The sequence below is a fragment of the Dermacentor albipictus genome, chromosome 6 (genome assembly GCF_038994185.2).
Source record: "Dermacentor albipictus isolate Rhodes 1998 colony chromosome 6, USDA_Dalb.pri_finalv2, whole genome shotgun sequence".
In the NCBI taxonomy this organism is placed as follows: domain Eukaryota; kingdom Metazoa; phylum Arthropoda; class Arachnida; order Ixodida; family Ixodidae; genus Dermacentor; species Dermacentor albipictus.
In genome coordinates, this window is record NC_091826.1 from 32,678,718 (window position 1) to 32,697,616 (window position 18,899).

An 18,899-nucleotide genomic window follows, 5' to 3' on the forward strand; every position below is an offset into this window, starting at 1 on the left:
AACATTCGACTGTCACAAGGTTACCTGTCATGTGTGGCTATGGAGTCGCGCTGCTGAGCCCAAAGTGGCGAGCTCGATTGCGAACACTCCATGACGGAGTCCCTTTTAATTCACTCACTGTGCAGATACGGGTCATTAAACCTCGGAATTTGTTATATGTTTGTTTAAGGTTACCGACAGACTTTCCCGGGCTGTCCTTGAGAAACTTATTGGGTCCCAAAAGTGTGTACTTTGTAATTGCATACCTTATATGTGCGAAATAAACATACAAACTTTCATGCACGATTCGCCGTTACTCTGTTCATTGCCTCTCCTACTTGGGCACCCATGTCTTGCTGCGTTGCATAAACACAAAACAAAGGAACGCAAGAGAAGCAATCAAGGCTGCGATATTTTAAACAATTTATTCACCTTTTTTTTGTTCTTTACTATACACTCACTAGGACGAAGAAAAAACACACACACACAATGAGTCACGTCGCACGTGCAGCAGCGATATCCATTTAACGGCCGCGATTTCCTCGCGGACACAGAGCGCCATGGCACAGGGGGGGGCACGTGACACGGGGCTGGTCGCGTGACAGCGATCACGTGACCGCGTGGCCCGTGATTGGACGGTTCGCCGAACTGCGCAGTGAAAATCGCGGGATGGCAGAGGAAGTGTTTCGGAAGAACGAAGCTCCAAACGAAGTATTTTTTTTTATGTACCAACACTGGGCCTCCTTCGCAGCAGTTCATGGGTGCTTAGAGAAAAGCAGTGTTTTTAACGTGTTTCCAGCTCACGGCTTTATTCGCAAGTCAAATAACTACGGCGTAAGAAGCGGCCACCGAAAGTCCGGCGACGTTAATGGGCAAACGAGCCTATCAGGCCACTGGGCCAGCTTGTTTAAAAACGATTTCAGGGAAAACATCGTTATTGAGAAATTGTATTTATCCAGTCTCTACCTCATTTAGTCAATACCAGCGACTAACGCGCACGTTCAACATTCTCATCAACGGGATGTCGATATTGAACGTCAGCGTTAATGACTAGCAGGTAATGTTCTACGTTGGTCCATTTCAATTCTACATAGTGGCCCGAAACTAAAGCTACAACGCCCTTCGAAATTTTTACCCCGATTTAGCTTTACCACCCATTTCAAGGGGAAGAGTTCGCAGAAATAACTCTTATTAAAACCCATCAAGAACATTGAAACTGACAATTCTGACGAATTTGGTATATAAATATCTCGTGTTTCAACTATACATTTGATGACAGCTAAATTCGATTAACTAAGGCAGTGAATTAGAACATTAGGACATACGACAAATCCCAAATGAATCCCGACCAGCAATAGATACAGAAGTAAACTAAACAAAAGCTAGCTCAGCAACCGACCAACAAACACGGCTGTCAGATGAATTGATGGATCAGTCGACCTAGCAGCCACTAAATCAATTCACTGGACAAGCGGCCAACTGTTTTCTCTCAGCTTACAAGACGGTGCCTCCTCGCGCCTACACTGTAAAATAATTTCCACCCTTAAAAATGAGTATGGTGTAAATTTGTCTATAACTCCCACCCATCGGGTGTAAGCACTCCTAATATGCAGTTGCACCCTTTGGTGTGTATATTTGTCCCACAACAATAATCTTCATCTGCCTTTCTTGACTTTCCGTTCTTAAAAACTCAGCGCTCGCTACTTTCCTGTTGAGAATGGTGTGTCACGCTGATAACGCGCATGCCGTTAGTGACTTGGAAGCATGGGCTCGCAGCGTTAAATAAAGAAAATACAAACAAGACATATGACGATTACTCTTGCGGGACAAGGTAAGCCACAAAGGGTGCAAGTCTTTTTTAAAGAGGTGCGAGTTACTCTCTGAGTGTAGGTGTGCAAGTTATAGACGGATTTACACCCTTATTCACTTTTAATTGCGTAATTAGATTTACGGTGTACCCTATTCCTTTGCTGCGAAAAGATAGCCTGGTCGGTCCACAGTGTCGTTGCCACGACGACGTGAAACTGTCGGTTATTGACGAAAATATCACAAAGCAGACTTATTATCTTCGCACTCTCGTTTCTATGAGTGAAACGTTCCTTTCCGGGGCTCCTTCAGTCCAACCACTCGTCTGCGTTAAGAGTTCGTGTATATACCTTATGTTCACAAAAAAAAACAAGATCAACTATAAAGAGTTAGTTGTGTCACTCGGGCTAGCACTGGCAAAGTCCCAAGCTATCGGAGGGCGCAAGACGGACGACCACGAACAAAACGAGGAATAAACAAACAAGGAAGCGGTTTGCATTTAACAAAAAGAAACAGCAATGCAAATAACTGTTTTAACCGTCCCGCCATACTTGCACGGAAATTTGCAGAATACGTAGAGAGATTGCCACTGCAGCTTCCGTCTCGCTCCCTTCCCCAATTATTTCGTTTTTGCTTTCAGGGCAAGAAGCGTCGGACATGCTAACGCGTAATAGTAATCCTGTTCGGAACCTCAAAAACTTGAACTCGGCATTGATCGCGGTTGAAAACTGCTTCTAGTAGAAAAGCGCAGCTTCGGCCATAACGCGCGCAGCCTCGTCAGCGATGAAGTGAGGGAAGTGCGTGCTTGCCTATGCATTTACTGACTTCGTGACGCGTATTGGAGATCTATAGTTAAGAGGCGTGACGAGAGAAGCGCGCTGGACAACTGTTGCGGCGGCGCTTTCAAACTACCTTACAAACAGGTACGCAAAGCGACAGGTGGCGTAGGTGCGTGTGTCCGTTTGTTTTTTTCACGGTGAGATTAATCGGAGGGCCTCTGTGCATACACATTTGATATGTTGCTCAGAGAGGCAGCAGCCTGGCTATGTCAGACAGCGTACGTACCAAGACGAAAGTTCACAGTCTGCCCATTCCGTGAAGAACTGCTCGCGCACCGTGTGCAAAAAAACCGCACTGAAGAGGGAATGGGATCGTGACGTGCCAATTACTGTACCACTTATAACGCCCAGCACTTCACGTCACATAACAGCGTCACTTTGTCAGTGACGTCACTGGTGACGTACCTGTTGGCCTACGTTATGCTGAGAATCCCGAACGCGTCGCAATGTGGCATTTCCAGAGAATGACGTCACTAATGCAGCGTAGCACGCTGTAAGCGTAGCGAGTGACGCCACCACTGACGCGAATGTCAGACTCAGTGATAACACCAGTGACGTCACCAAGTCACTGATGACGTCATTCGCTGAGGTGGCGTCACTGGTAAAGTTGAGTCATTATTTACGTCACTCTCTACAGTTCAGTGCGAAATGACATCACTGACAAATGTTCTTCAGTAGTGACGTCATTCATTTCAACTGCGTACCAAATTACAAAGCGATCGCGAGTCGCAACGCAACAGGCGGAACCGATCTTGGGCTGACATTTCCTTTCTGTGTGTGGGAGTCTGGGAAATCTGACGCCACGACTTGTAACTTTGCTGGCGTAGACGAGACTCTAGAGCCGAACCCCAGTGACTATTTGAGAACGTTTGGGAGACTCGGTCGGTGATTTCCGCCGACACAGGAATAGTCCCATCCACAATCGATAAAGCACTCCGCTGTTGCCGGTTTGAAACGCCGCAAGCTGTTGGTTTCACTCAACAAAGTTGGGACCACGTGTGAATACATTACACACCACACCCTTATTTCTGTCTCGAGGACTCTCAAGTCGAAGCCACGTCGCGTCATGTCCCGTCACGTCACACCACAGCAAGTTTAGGAACGCAGTCCTTTCCCCCTTCGTAGACGGTGCACTGGGAAACTGCCAGCGTCTTTCCAGGCTATTCAGTCCGTTGCCACCGTCTTACACTTCACCACAAGTCAGCACAAAGCACGCAGAAGAGTGGAGACAGGCCGAGTACGCACAGATTGTTTCGCACAAAACTTCGCAACTCGTTAAAAACATCCGTATCGACGATTCGCGCAAGAAATCGTAAGCAAAAGGCTAGGCCTTACACAGCAGAAGTTCGTCTTCTTTCGACAAGTAGTGGACGACCAGAAGATGTACATCCTTATCATAGTCGACGAGTTACAAGCACCATTAAGAACAACGAGAAAAAAAACGACGCAGCAGTAGGGCCTGCTCGCAGTGACTAAGTATTGCGCAGGGCATTGGCCTTTATTCCGCGATCTGAACCCCGGGACATTTGTCAGCGGAACACACTAAGGAACTCTCGACATGTGCTGTGCCGTTGTCCTCTCAACCACGTGAGTATTGTGAACATCCGGAGCCTGAAGCGAGTATATTATGCATGGAACACAAATAACATAGACATATCCGGAGCAGGATGTCCAAGAAAAAAGAAACACGAATATGTGGGCTGTGATTAGACGGTGCGCAATTTGAATCTTGGTGGCTCTGTAAAACGATTAGCTGCACATCGAAGGACTTTGCCAGGTAAAAGAACGATTGGTAAGCGAGCCACAAGCTGTTTCTTTTCCACATCGCCTGGCTTCTAGCTCATACAGAGACCGCTACCATTCCATATCTCCGTTGTGATGAGACTACTAACGCATAACGCAACCGCACTTTGGTGATGACTTGACAGTCGACGCTGGCACAGTAAGGCTCAGAGTCATGATTATCCTCGACTGTTCTCTGATGGCGCATGAACGTTTGCATAACAATGCGAAGTTTGCTTATGGCAGGATCGTGCGCGGAGTATTTCGGTGTAGAGTTGAAATCGCTTGGTTTGGGTAAGAAGACAAGCGGACACCTCACAAAGTTCCGGGAGAGAATTCCCCAGCGAAACTGGTCCACGTCTCGACATTTTTTAGTGGGGGGAAACAAGAAAAATAATTTTTTTTCGCTCTAAGCGGAACAAACGGCCCGCCTCCCAGATTGGCAGTTAGACTTATATGTACAAGTTGAGAAAGCGGGCAAACAAACAAACAAGAACTAAGCAAAGCGCGATCGACTGCACATGAAATGCAGGCGGGTGGTGCTTCACAGGTACAGCGTCCCGACCTTCTTGCCCGAGCGTTCGGCCGCGGCAGCGATCTTCGCGGGCAAGTCGGCGTAGATGAACTGGTTCGCCTTGAGCTCGTTGTGCAGAAGCAGGTTGTACCTGTTGTTGGCCTCCACGTCCCAGAAAAGATTGCTCAGGGACTTTGGCCGCGACAGCTTGTGCGGAGGCACGGACCCCGTGCGGTCGTGCTTGGACCCCTTGGAACCAGACCCCTTGGAGCCGGAACCCTTAGAGCCACCGGAAGACGCACCGCCGCCCGAGTTGCTCGAGTCTAGGGTGTCGTTGAAGTCGACGGCCAAGTTGGTGAGCGACTTGTAGCGGATGTTGAACAGGGGCGACGTCGTTATCGTCCCGTTGACGGGCTTGGCGCCGCGGCAGGTCCTGGCCGCTCTTGACGAGGCTTTCTGGAACATGGCCGTCGGAGGCGGCGGCCCCACGGACGTGTTGACGCTGCCCACGATGACGCCGTTGGGGCAGTGGTGGTGCGCCGGACACGGAGGGTGGTGGTGGTGGTGTGGCGCGTGCGGGTGGTGCATGGACGGGTCCTTGACGGTCCCCGCGGCGACAGGGATCCGGCCGGCGTTGCGGAAGATGCGAGGCTTGGCGCTTCCGTTCCGGACCTGGTGCGCGCTCTTGACGAACAGCTTGTTGTTGGGAGGCCTGGGCACGCCCGAGGATCTGGGAACGCCCGACCGACACGTCGGGGCGACGCTGCCTCCTTTGGACTTGTGCTCGTCCGAGCAACGTCTCATGACAGCCTCGTAGACGTGCGAGTCCGTGTCCTTGGCTCGCGGGTTCGAGGGAGACTTCGAGACCGGAGCGGTCGTCGGCGGGGAGTTCGGTCCGGGGTCGGTGGCGAGCGAGTACCGCCTGGCTGGAATGGTCTCTATGGGAGGCGGCAACGGCTTCTCCCGCGAAGCAACCGAGGTCGCGGGAGCCGGCGGCGGTGAAGAAGGCGACTTCTCGCATTCGTTGTTGCTCTCGCCGACCCCCTCTATGAGCTCGGTCTTGATTTTTTCGGGAAGCGGAGCGAAGCCACGGACGTAGTCGTAGATCTGGTCGATCTCCTCGTATCGGTAGTCGTCGGGCGCGGGCGTGGACTGGACCCTCTCGACGCCGTTCGTCGGCGGGACGACGGCGGTGGCGGGTGGACTTTGCGGCGGCTTGCTGTTCGGTTCGGAAAGACTCCGCTGCGGCGGCGTCTTGGACGAGAAGAAATCGCTGCTGCTGCGCGTCGTCTCCAGGACTTCGATGGCGTCCATGCGGTCCTGCAGTCTCTTGCACCTGTCAAAGGAGAAAGAACACTTTTCGTCTACAGCCGTTCGGTATCTAGTTCAACGAGGCTTTCTTTCAAGCTAGTTGCGGTGTGTGACTATTCACTGAGCAGATCAAATGCGATCCGCGCGGCCGCTTGAGAAGGCGTCTTAGACAACCTTGTAGGTTCTAAAGGCACAACTCATGATCGCTATCCTTTGCAGTGACGGACGAAGAATCATTTCGCAGTGACATACACTTTCATTCGCTGCCATATACGCTTCGAGAAGTGATGCAATAATTAGGTGGGCTCAGCTGCCGGCCGAAAACAGTCGACGCTGTCCTTTAGCTCTAAACCCCTAAGAAGTAGGCTGGCTCTGCGCAAAACACGTCATGCGTTACATAATGTCGGTCGCAGGCAACCCATACCGCTCTCCTCACTACCAAGACGATTGCGGTGTCTGCAACTTCGAAGCAGCAGCGAAAACCACGGGCCATGCTGCTTATCGATACTACTTCGCTTCGTAAGATTGAAGCTGCCAGCACTGTCTAGACGTCGAAGCCATCGAGCTACTCGCCTGTGCCCTTCTACTTTTGGTCGAAATAACGTGTTCGCATGTTTCTTTTAATTCTGTATTATGTCGCCCGTACTGAACATCCTGACTCTTCGCATTTAACTTCGATACGATAACACGTGCCACACGCACCAAACACTGAATGCAAACTCACTAAAAGAAAAAAAAAGAAGAAAAGATCGCAGTAAAACCATTTGGAACTTTGTCGCTGTCACTCCCTACGCCATCGTCGTCGGGACGGAAGGTAATAAGTCATGTATTATTGTCTCGTTCTTTGACTTACTGTCAAAAGATGAATAGCCAGCAGTGATGGCACAGTAAGAAGGAACAACGACATGCCTTGTCCTGTCTTTGTTCCTTCTTGGTGTGCCGTCACTCTTGGCGCTTCATCTTTTCCCGTCTTTGTTACTCCTTAGTGTGCCGCCACTGTTCGCGCTTCATTTTTTGTAAGCTATGTACTAACTATAGCCCCGCAACGTGTTTCACTGCAACAGACTCACTTGTCCGCGAGCCTCGCGTACTCGGGCATCTGCGCCAGCGCCTCGGCGTTCTTGGGCGGCTGCAGGCGCAGCGGCGAGGACTGGGGCAGCGCCAGCGCGGGCGCGTCCTTGACCAGGGGCAGGGCGAGCACGCACTCCTCGCGCTCGACGCCGTACAGCCGGAGCTCGGACGTCTTCAGGCCCGACGGCGCCGGCCGGCCGTGCACCAGGCGGACCATGAGCGGGAACCGCTTGCAGAGCAGCGTCTTGACCGAGTGGACGCCCGAGATGTTGCCCTCCTTGGCGATGGGCGAGAACTTGCCCCGGGACTCGGCGGCCAGGTACACCGTCTCGCCGGCGCACGTCAGGCAGCGCAGGAAGCGGCCGTGCGGCGCCGAAGACCGCAGCCGGGCCAGGGAGGCTCGCACCATAGGGGACGTGTGCTGCGAGCGATCGTTTTCTTGTGAGTTGTCGTTTAGGAAGGGGAAGGGACGTGTAATGATGTGTGGTTGCAGAAATGCGTGACGCGTACGGCTAGTAGATGTAGTCTGTAAGCATTGGCGCTAGAGCAGGACATGCGAGCAAGCTTGGTTGGTTCCTTTTTCGGAAACTATGAAAAATAAACTTTTCGGCACCATGTATAGCACCCCTGCCCCGACTGAGCAAACCATTAATAAAACTTTCGTGTTTCCCCTACTCAGATATGTGCCAAACAAACAAATACTACAATGAGACAGCCGCTCGCCCGAGCTCTATATTTGAGGAGAAGGTCAATCAAATACTAGGGACTGTGGAGAGCGAAACTGTCATTAACGGATTCATGTCCTGCAGAAAAATCGTAAAAGTTAGCCAATTGCGATAGGAAGTAATCCTCAGTGTATGCACGTATTCGTGATGCCCCGCGCATGTCATATGTGCCTCAGAGATGTGCAATCATGCAACAATTTCACTTGCGATGGCAAGTTACGTTTATCCTTCGCGTTAGTTTATGTTACTTGGTCTGAAACGTCCCGCGTGTCATCCGTCTAATGACGCAGAATAAGCCGGGTATACAAGCGAAAGTATAAGTGCCGAAATCATCGTGAAGGGGGGGGGGGGGGGGGGCAGGCGGGACAGCCGCCATTCGCTGAGCTCACGCTAGGCTTCAGCACCATCACCGTGCCGTGGCAAACACAAATGCATGGTCTACGTACCTGCGCCACACGCAAGAGTTCTCAAGCCTTCCGGGATCTCGGTTTGCGTAGAGCCGTCGCAAGCATGGAAGAGGAAAGTGCACTGCGCGTTCCCTAATAAACGGCAAAAAAAAGTGTCGATATCCTGCATTGTGTACAATGAAAGTTGATGGTCGTACGGTGACACTGCGTAAGACTAGGAACGCCTTTGCGGGCTGCGTGACAGTGCCCACAGAAATAGTTCACGTGTACGTGCGTGTATGTGCTTAGTTTTTTTCCCTTGTTTTTATCCTCCTTTCTTTCTCACCTATTGCATCCCCTTGCCTCTCTCCCAGTACAGGGTAGCCAACCGGAGATATGGTTAACCTCCCTGTCTTTCCTTTTCATTTCTCTCTCTCTCTCTCTCTCTGAGCGCTCCGCTCATGCATTATTCGCGCGCCCTGCACCGATATTGTCCCTCACGTTCGTAAGCGTATCCCTGACCGTCGGGCTTCCGGTGCAGTCACTACAACCTTTATTGATCACGCGATGAGTCTCGCCACCTGTAGCGTCCTCGCCTTGTCGCTCCCCCATTCGCGAAGCTTTATGCTTCGTAGAGATGCGTAATCACGTAAAAAATTACTTGCGAGAGCAAGTGCAACATCGTGTATATTGTACTGGTCCGCGCAATGTTGTGTGAAGCCTCTTGTGTGTCACACGCCTTACTTACCACGCAAGAAAATGTGACGGTATAGGATGCCAGAGCACACGCCGAAATCGCGAAGAAAACCGAAGTCTTTCGTCCAGTACACGCTAGGCGGCGCCCCAATATCACACCTTCGCGAGCAGAGATATTGTCAGTGCCAGTAGCATCTTCGAAGTAGAAGCTTATCACGTGGGAATGCAAGCGTAATTTCGCATTCCATAAAGTAAATAACCCAAGTGCGGAACAATGGCAGGGCGTGCTCACCAGCAGCGAGCTCGCAGCCCAACGGGCAATTGTGCAGCACGCCTGCGAGGCAGCAAGACTCAGCGGTGCCCTGGAATAGGGGCGCCGACCTTGTGAAGCGGCCAGGACTCAAAACATGAAGACACCGGCCCACCGCCAATCTCTCTGAGATACAGAGAAATAAAGTTTTTCCATTCCATTCCATTAGCGCGAATAAAACCACAGACACAAGGAACACAGACTTGTCTGTCTTCCTTGCGTCTTCCTTGTCTGTTGCTTGTCTGTCTGCCTTGTGTCTGTGGTTTTATTCGCGCTAAGCTACTACTTCGAATATGGACGACCAACTAGCCCAGCAGTCAACCCTCCTAGAGTAGGATCTGCACCTTACCAAAGCAAGATTTCCCAAGCATTTCAGGGCACCTCCGTGCCTACAGTTATAGCTGCAGGGCCTGCATGCGCCATCCACTACGACGAGTGAAGGTGTACAGTTGGGCCCTACGCGTCTGTCCAACTAAGTTTGTCCCGTCCTGTCTATTCGACCACTTTCGCGTAATAGTTCGCGCTGCTGGCACGCGGCCCCGCGCCGGTCGCTCACCTCCTTGACCACGACGAGCGTCTCGCCCACGTGCAGCGTCCTCGTCTTGTCCGTCACCTGCTCGGGATCGTCCGGGTGGGCCAGGTGCGCCTTGAGCGGCTCGCGCACCAGGCACGTGTCCGGCGAGCGGCGCATCAGCTCGGCGACGCTCTCGAAGCAGCGCGACGCCCGGCCGTCCTCGGAGAGGATCTCGAACCAGCCCCGGTAGCCGTCCGGGATGGCCAGCCGCGGGCCGATGGCCACCACGCGCTGCCGGTTCTCCTTGAACTTGACGCACTGGGCGCTGATGCGCAGCCGCGCGCCCAGCGGCGACAGGAACACCACGCTGCTCAGGCCCGGCGAGGAGAGCGAGGGGACGCCCACGTGACGGTGCTGGCCCCGCACCACGCGCGCCACCTGTGGGTGTGGTCCAATCGAGGAAATCACGCGAAGGAGAGAGAGAGAGATGCAAATGAGAGAAAGGCAGGGAAGTTGAGCAGTGTTAGAACCTCCGGTTTGCTACCCTGCACTAGGGGAAGGGAAAGCAAATACGGAAAGCAGAGCGGTGACAAAAATAAAAGCGTGAGAAAAGAAATGAAAAGGGACGGAATGGGATCATCATAGTCTTTCTAATAGGCCACTGCCACGCAGAAAGGTCAACAACGCCTCGACCGACTTTCGCTGCGACGACAGTTGATGTCGGCATACCAAGACTGACTGTTCTGAAAGTTGGCCTGTCGTCAAGGCGTGCCAACGCGGTCGCTGGTGACAGCCGTTGTGCGCTATATTGAGGAACCACGCGACGTGCGGTTACATAGTATAGGGGATGTACACACATGCACCGGCGTCGTCCAGGTTGTCATTTTGTCGCCCAGGCAGCACGGTGAAAAGTTGCGCGTTATCTAGATCCGCGTACATCCGGCAGCACAACGGAAGCTGCGAATAGGGCTACTAAATGGCGTGCGTGACGTCATACGAACACTTCCTACGGGTCGCCCTCCAAGAAACTCCCGTGATGCCTTCGTCACGATTGCTTCCGACACGGGCTTTCTGGTAATAACCCCGTACAAACGGGAGATTTAGAGTTGGTACGCGTCTATCCACATCCTTAACGCCCAATAAATTTAATTAGGGTAGAACGAACTTTACATTCCCGAAGCATATGCGCTGGGAACGAGCTGCCCGAATTGAATGTCAGCGCGTCTTCAATGCCAGTGTACTGGCAAGTGCCTCCGGGCTCTTACGGTTACTCCCATCCTTACTCCACACTACATGTGACGGACGATCACAAAGCCCCCTTGCAAGGTAACATCCATCATCGCCGTTTGGAAAAAAGCGGTGTCTATCTCCCCCTGTGCATCACCCTGCAAAATAATCTACACCCTAAAAAGTTAAAAAGGGTGTAAATGTGTCTATAACTCACACCCTTAGGGTGTCCGTGATATAGCTAACACCCTAAGGGCGTAAGTTATAGACACATTTACACCCTTTTTCACTTTTAGGGTGTAAATTATTTTGCAGTGCAGTCGGGCGGTGCACGTATTTCATCAATTGACGCCAACTTTTGAAATTTCTAGTGATCTTCTTATGTGCGTCGCACGCAGGTAAATGTCTAACGCGGCAGATGACAATTGTCGCTGCAGTATACGCAAGCTGAGAAAACCATGAAATGTACTTCAATAAAGTGTTTTTCTCTTTAGCCCCAAATTAAAAAAAATTATAGCACACCAATTCAAGTAGCATTGGGATTCAAAAGCCGTCAGGAAGAAACTGATGTCCAAAAGATGCTGATCAAGCAAGAGAATCGATGCTGGAGCAACCGTAGAGACGTGTGATTCAATATAGTGGCACGCTCTCAGAGCACAAAGAAAATTTACGTCACATGAATTTCATGTGACGGCAAGCTGACACTTGTTATAATTACTGTACAATAACGTAGCCTCTCTATGTATCTTTCATCTTTATCACCATAATTTTCGGTTGTCTGACTATATATGGAAGAACACTAAAATATTACGCGCTTTATTACCTATATTGTTCATGAACAGCGATCATCATCAGTCTCGCACGCACTTCGTTCATTCAACACACATACTAGGCTCGGCCCTATCCTGTCAGAAACACGACGGGACGCCGAGACCCGAGAGTTGTTCCTGACGAGATAGTGTACATTGTGGAGTAATTTACACTCTTAAAAGTAAAAAGGTGTAAATGTGTCTCTAACTCCCCCTTTAGGGTGTCGGTTATCACACCCTAAGATTGCGAGTTATGGACACATTTACACCCTTTCTCAATTTTAAGGGTGTAAATTAACACGCAAGATTACCGCACGGACGAGATAAACCCTGAAAGGTAATGTAAAAGAAAAAAGAAGTTAGGGTAAAACCAGGCTGTCCGATTCATCCAGTGATACCTGATTTTGCGACCTGCCGATATATACATAAGTAAGTGGTTACCTGGGGCTCAGGAAACTTCTGCATGAACTCCTGCAGGGGCACGCCGGCGTCGTCCCAGCGCACGGCCGAGAGGAAGACGCTGGCGTCGCTGCCCGACATGCTGCTGCTGCTCTCGGATTTCGGACCCAGCTTGACCGCGTCGAGGTGGTGAAACGAACACCGGGACGGGACGTCCGAGGCAGGGAGTGCGACGACTCCCCCCGCTGGGTTTCCACTGGCGGCGCCGGCTTAACCCTGCAGACAACAAACCGTCGGCACCGTCAGCGTCGAACATGTTTCTAAGCCGTTGCACTCGAGAACGCACAGCTCGGGTGCGACGAGACTGATGTACGATTTACTTATTTCTTCTATTCGATACCTGGGTCCGTATTCGCAAAGAAGCTCTTACGCAAAGATATATAGTTCGCAAGAGCAAATTGTAGCCAGCCCCGGTGCTGAGAATATATATAAACGAAGGCGGCGGGCCAGTGGCCACAGTGTATGACCAAGTTGTCTCGCGTATCCACAAACGATTCGAGCCACAACCAGTGTAAGGTTATTGAACCCGTCATCCAAGCCCGGCATCCTGTCTATGCATTCGGTTCCGGTACATAGGCCAGCTGGCGCAACCAAGCGTTCCTTGCAGGTAATAAACACAGGAAAGATAGAACCGAGAAAACGGAATGGTGGCCAAACGTTGTGTTCGCACCGAACATATCATGTCGCATAAGGATGTTACATAGCGTCCGATTCCTGTTTACACGTGACGAATGGCTCGACAAGCACCATCGATGAAGCAACGACGCAAGCAGTGCAAGCAGAAGGCATTTATGGGCCGAGCAAGGAAATGGGACCGTTTGTTCACTGCGAGCACACTGGAAATAGTGGCAATACGTGCACTCGCACTTTGAAGCGAAGAGTGGGACGGGTGTATCCCGGACAAGAACGAAGACGAGGAAATATCCACTTTTGCGTGCGTGCCACGTTGTGATGAAAAAAAAACGTATAATAATCATTACGAAAGTAAAGTAGGGCACTCTGCGTGCAGCGACACGCAACTAAGTCAACGAGGCAGTCGAGCGCGCTGTGAAACGTCCTGTAATTTTATTTTCGAACTCACGTTCAAACATCTGGTATGTTTGCAGGAGAGGCAAAGGCAAACGCGTCAAGAGAGGTAACACGGCGACAGTGTGAAAAGTATATCTAGAGCATGATCCGCAGCTCCTATTTCACAACGGACATTAAGTAAAGAGGTAGGGGTTTTTCTTTTTTTTTTTTGATGCGCTTGAACGACGTTAGGCAGAGAGCTTCAGCACAGCGCATGCCCCAAGTCTTTGCGCACGGCCCAACATAGCGAGTGCAGAACACGCATGGGCAAAACACCACGGGGCGTTTTAAGGATTGAGAACGTAGTCTAGATTATGGATCGAGCTTTGCAGGTTCAGTGTGGCTTGCTAGTTATGGCGTGAAAAACGCGGCGGCGCCCAGGGAACCTGGTTTGATCCGGAATTAACGCCTTCGAAAGTTGCTTCCCTTCTCCACCCACCTCCTCTCTCCTATTTCGCAAGAAATAGGAGAGAGGAGATGTTAGACGCCGAACACGCGAAAGTGTTCGGCATCCGTATTATGGGAGAATTTTTTTTCGTTCCCATTTCTATTGATTTCTTAAAGGCCTCTGCTACGAATAGGTGAAATTTGGTAGAACGAAGGCTTGGCACCTTGCCAGCCCATGACGAATAAAAGTATTAAAAGTGAAAGGGATAGTGATGGTTCTTTTTTTTTCGCCACCATGCCAGGGGGGTATTCTGTAAGAGTTCGCCTATAGTGGACTGTCCATTTCGGCCGCTGCGGATTGGATGCAGCTGTACGAGCGAGGAGGAGACGGGCAGCCCTAGCCAATCAGCAGCGGCCGAAATGGACCATCCACTAGGTGGAATCTTACGGAATACCCCCGCCCCCCACCCGACCCACACCCCCCGAAGGCGCACAAGGGTTATACCGTATAAGCGACGCGGAACGCGTGGCTGCATGAACTGGAAAGGTCGCATGCCGTTTGGGCATGTCTGTACCCCAACGGCCGTAAAACTGTCTAATGCCACAGCGCCGCTGCAATAAATGCATTTGTACCAGTGACCAGTTCGAATAGCGAACCCGGACGTGCGTCTGGTTTACCTCTTCGCCTTTCCCCTTCCCACTGTCTATCTCTCTCTTTCTCTCCTATCACGGCGTGAAAACAATCTTTCAATGATTCCGCCCCGTTCTTCACACAGGAGCGATACAAATTTAGAGCCCCACAGCCTTTCGCGCAGTTAATTTATATTTATGACTGGCGGCTGTCGCATATCATGGACAGTTGAGCTAGAAGCGTTACTCTCACATCGTTCTTTCATCTTATCCTTAAGTTCACGCAGAATTACATTTCTTGTTCATACCAGAAAACGTGAGCAACATTCGAAAGTCACATTCAGGAACCGAAAGCGCAATCACGGGATCAAAAATCATACGCGAGAGATTTAACGGTACACGCACACACAAGAAAAAAAAATTAAGGCACACCACTATTTTTTTTTCTTTTGCCATTACACGCGTCACGTGCGCACCGAGGACGCGCAAACTCATTTCGCATGCAAGCGGTACATCGTTTTCACGTTCGCATCGTGGGAGGCACTGCTCGGAAACGCCGCGCCCAACGGTGCAGCGTAGAGCACTGCACGTGCACTGCTCCGCACGGGCGCGCGCATCCGTGTTTAACCACTTCCGCGTTGAGGATGCGCCCCCCCCCTCCCACCCGAATTTATCATCTTCCGGTTCAACAACAACAACCCTCGCAAACGCGATGCAGGAGGTCTCCTCAAAGGAAATGGGACCAGGCTTGTAGTAAAATGGACGACCCTTCCGGTAACGGCTTCGCAAAAGACAATCGCAATGAGTTGCGAAAAACACACACACGCACACATACACACAGCTAGAGAGTGACCGCGGGGAGCGAAAGGCTTGGAACGACGTGCTCCTTCAAGAGCGGATGCGTTGACAGTAATGAGAACGGGGGAAAACGAAAGAAAGCAGAGGTACAGGGAACTCCCACAGAGGGCGCTTTCCGCGTACGTGCTCAGGCCGGCTCTAAATCTCTACAGCGCTGCGCGAATCGGTCTTCGCGTCATTTTGCGTGCGGGCCTCTGTTTAGAGAAAGCCGGGCGATTTCGTTTAAATGTTCAGATATGAGAAAAACGTGTATCGTACAGCATGGTAAACTGCTAATGAGAGCACGCAACTAACATATGCAAGTTAATATTGCGGAGATATGAAGGTAAAAGGCACAATTTTTATGTGCGTTCAGTTGATTACATCAGCCACACGTGCTTTCGACAAAGGCGATTGAATGTCCTGGTTTTTCTGACTTCGTTGCTACTGGGATCGGTCTTCCCTTTAACTGCGAACCGCACTGTACTTTGCTCTGCCTACTTTCGTCGTGTAACTTAACGGCGCCATTGAGAGTGTTGGAATGCAGTGTTCCTATGATCCCGCAATTTAAGCGCGCCCACTAGCACGGTGCCCACCTCTCTCCCTTCCCCATCTTTCATCGCCCCCATCCCTCTCTCATGTATAGGGTCGCAAACCGGTTAAGCTAAACTGGTTAACCTCCCTGCCTTTCCTTCTCCACTTTTTCCTTCCTTCCTTCCTTCCTTCCTTACCGCACATCAACAACTCGAGAAAACGTGAGGCAGGAGGTCTTCTCGGTAGAGAATGTGAACGGGCACAGAACGTTTGAAAGGTTCGTAAAACATAATCACAAATAACGAGTTAAGAAAAAACAATAATAACTTCGCAGTGGCAGAGCGAAAGCCTCCAAATGTTGCGCTCCTCCGAAAGCGATGCATTGACAGGAACGAGGAGGTAAGTGACAAGAAACAGAGATCTGACAGACCCTTTCGTAGGGGTCGCCTCCTACCTACGTGCCTCGGGCCTATAGCAGCTCTACTGCCGTAAAACGGTACATCGCTGGGCCAGTTCTCGGTAGAAAGTAGCACTAAAAAATGACACTAAATATATTTTTACTGGTGAACTGATCTTTCAAAGCTGTATTACCATTCATTTGGCGGGAAAACGCCCATTTTTACTGCGGAAGACGAAAAATAAAATTGCTGGGTTCTTTTATTTTTTCGCTTTCTGCGCCGAAACCTCAGCGCCAGTTGGTCAGCACGTGACGTCAGAGATTTCAATGTATCGTCTAGTATGGGATCGCTTAAGAGGCAGTATAAATTCCTCGAAAGTTAAAGGTCCTCATTCGCTGGCGCAAAGTACACGTGACAGCGCACCTCCAGTAGGCTGGCAAATCACAGCATTTCCGTCGTTTCCTTTTTAAGAACTGGTCAAGTATGCCACCCACCATTTCCGCTGTCCAAAAATGCTATATTAAACGCAGTGGCCAATCATCGTTCTCACGTAGCGGCTGCTTCGGTGATCGACCGCATATTGAAAGTGATTAAACACGGTATATGACAACCCGCTCCAGCGGGCCAGAAACGCAATACGGTAGGTGAAGTTGCCAGCCAATCACCGTGTCCAAGTAAACACCATAAAGGAAGTGAGCGGTCGGTCTATTACTGCTCTCATAGTGTCGGATGCTTCGCGAACGTGATACGTCATCGGCCATCGCCGGTTCTTCGTCCCGGGCTGCAGCCAACAATAGCTGGTCATTCCCGAAAACAAACAGCACAGCCCTCGACGGGCGATAACCGATCAAGCGTAACTCTGACGCGCGCCAGCAGCACTGCTATTACGACTGGGATCTTCATTATATTCCATTGCCCCCTTCCCTTTAAACAGGGATAAATAAAGTTTTTCATCATCATCATCATCATTAGGACCGTAAACTGAGCAAGCAAGTTGGTATATGCACACACCTAGTGATTTGCGAAGCGCTCACCAAACACGAAATTAGAGCAAAGGTACTGCACAGGCCACGCCCTAACAGCAGCTATGGCTTATTGGAAGAGCGCTGCCATATACGTACACTTTGGCATTGGAAACATCAGAAAAAGCAGGTACGCCATAACACCGCGAAACTCTTAAAGGGGGGGCGCACAGTTGGGAGTCAGCGAGTGTCGTGTGCACAACCCTTACCATAGTTTCGTTTTTCGGAAGCGCCGCACAAATCTCATTAATGGTATCTAGCGCGAACACGGGTAGGTCAAGTCGGACGATTCGGCCAAAATGGCTATGCCCTAACTAATGGGACGTTGCACAAGATACTGCATGCATCCGACACTAACGGCATGTAGGGGGGAGCGAGCTATAAGGACAAGGACGAGTTAGAACTCCAGATCAATTAACCGGGCAGTCAGTCATTGTCTCCGTAGGGTGTCACACATAGGGTGCCATTAGCGGTCATAAAAAATCAAGGCGAGCCTGCCGCCAAAATTCCAATGTCAGAGTTTCTTTTTTTTTTTTTCGCACGCCGCACGGCTCAATAATTACGTTACTGATCGAAACGATGCACTTTCGCTCATTAACACGCTGTACAGGACATTCATTACCACTTCGCGAAGATGAACCGACTAGCTTCGACCAACTAAATTAGCTCCGTAGTTATTCCTCACCCATGTGAGCGGTTCTTGCACAGCAGGGTACATGTGGGTCGGCTAATGGTTTTCGACCGCCCGCTGCCTCAGAGCCACAAAAGTAGCTTGGCAGTTCGAACAGATGAACAGCCATTTAATTACAGGAAGGCAAAAAAAAAGTTCACAAAAGAGAAACCACGGAATGGAAACACAGAGGGCAAAGAGAACGAGGAAGAATAGATAGATAGATAGATAGATAGATAGATAGATAGATAGATAGATAGATAGATAGATAGATAGATAGATAGATAGATAGATAGATAGATAGATAGATAGATAGATAGATAGATAGATAGATAGATAGATAGATAGATAGATAGATAGATAGATAGATAGATAGATAGATAGATAGATAGATAGATAGATAGATAGATAGATAGATAGATAGATAGATAGATAGATAGATAGATAGATAGATAGATAGATAGATAGATAGATAGATAGATAGATAGATAGATAGATAGATAGATAGATAGATAGATAGAAACTAAAATTTACTGCCTCGCTAAAGACCCTCAGCCGCGGAGGAGCCAGTCAGGACGGTGAGCGGTGACGTTTCGGGTCGGCCAGCTCGTTTTACTCTCATAAAGTGTGCATTAAACGAAAGAAAGAAAGAAAGAAAGAAAGAAAAAAAGAAAGAAAGAAAGAAAGAAAGAAAGAAAGAAAGAAAGAAAGAAAGAAAGAAAGAAAGAAAGAAAGAAAGAAAGAAAGAAAGGAGAACAGCGGGCATAGATAAAGACGGCGCGACTGCGTGATGCCAGAATTAATGGATCTTTAAACGGAGACCACCGGCCGCGAAGCACAGAGGAGACCCCTTCCGCGGCCATCAAGGCTCGCGTTGTACACGGCGAGATAGATCGCCTGACGTGACGTACTCCAGAAGCGAGAG

At 50.1% G+C, this 18,899-nt stretch overlaps 1 protein-coding gene across 1 annotated transcript in view; it reads right to left on the reverse strand.

Annotated features, from left to right (window-relative positions):
* Positions 1 to 385: 385 nt before the first annotated feature.
* LOC139060944 (uncharacterized) overlaps positions 386 to 18,899 on the reverse strand; it is a 171,273-nt gene continuing 152,759 nt past the window's right edge. The window contains exons 3-6 of the mRNA XM_070540300.1: positions 12,411 to 12,644; positions 9,976 to 10,371; positions 7,302 to 7,723; positions 386 to 6,256 (exon numbers count right to left, since the gene is read on the reverse strand). Coding sequence (XP_070396401.1) covers positions 4,951 to 6,256; positions 7,302 to 7,723; positions 9,976 to 10,371; positions 12,411 to 12,509 — 2,223 coding nt within the window. The 5' untranslated portion in view covers positions 12,510 to 12,644 and the 3' untranslated portion in view covers positions 386 to 4,950. The remainder of the gene's footprint in view (positions 6,257 to 7,301; positions 7,724 to 9,975; positions 10,372 to 12,410; positions 12,645 to 18,899) is intronic.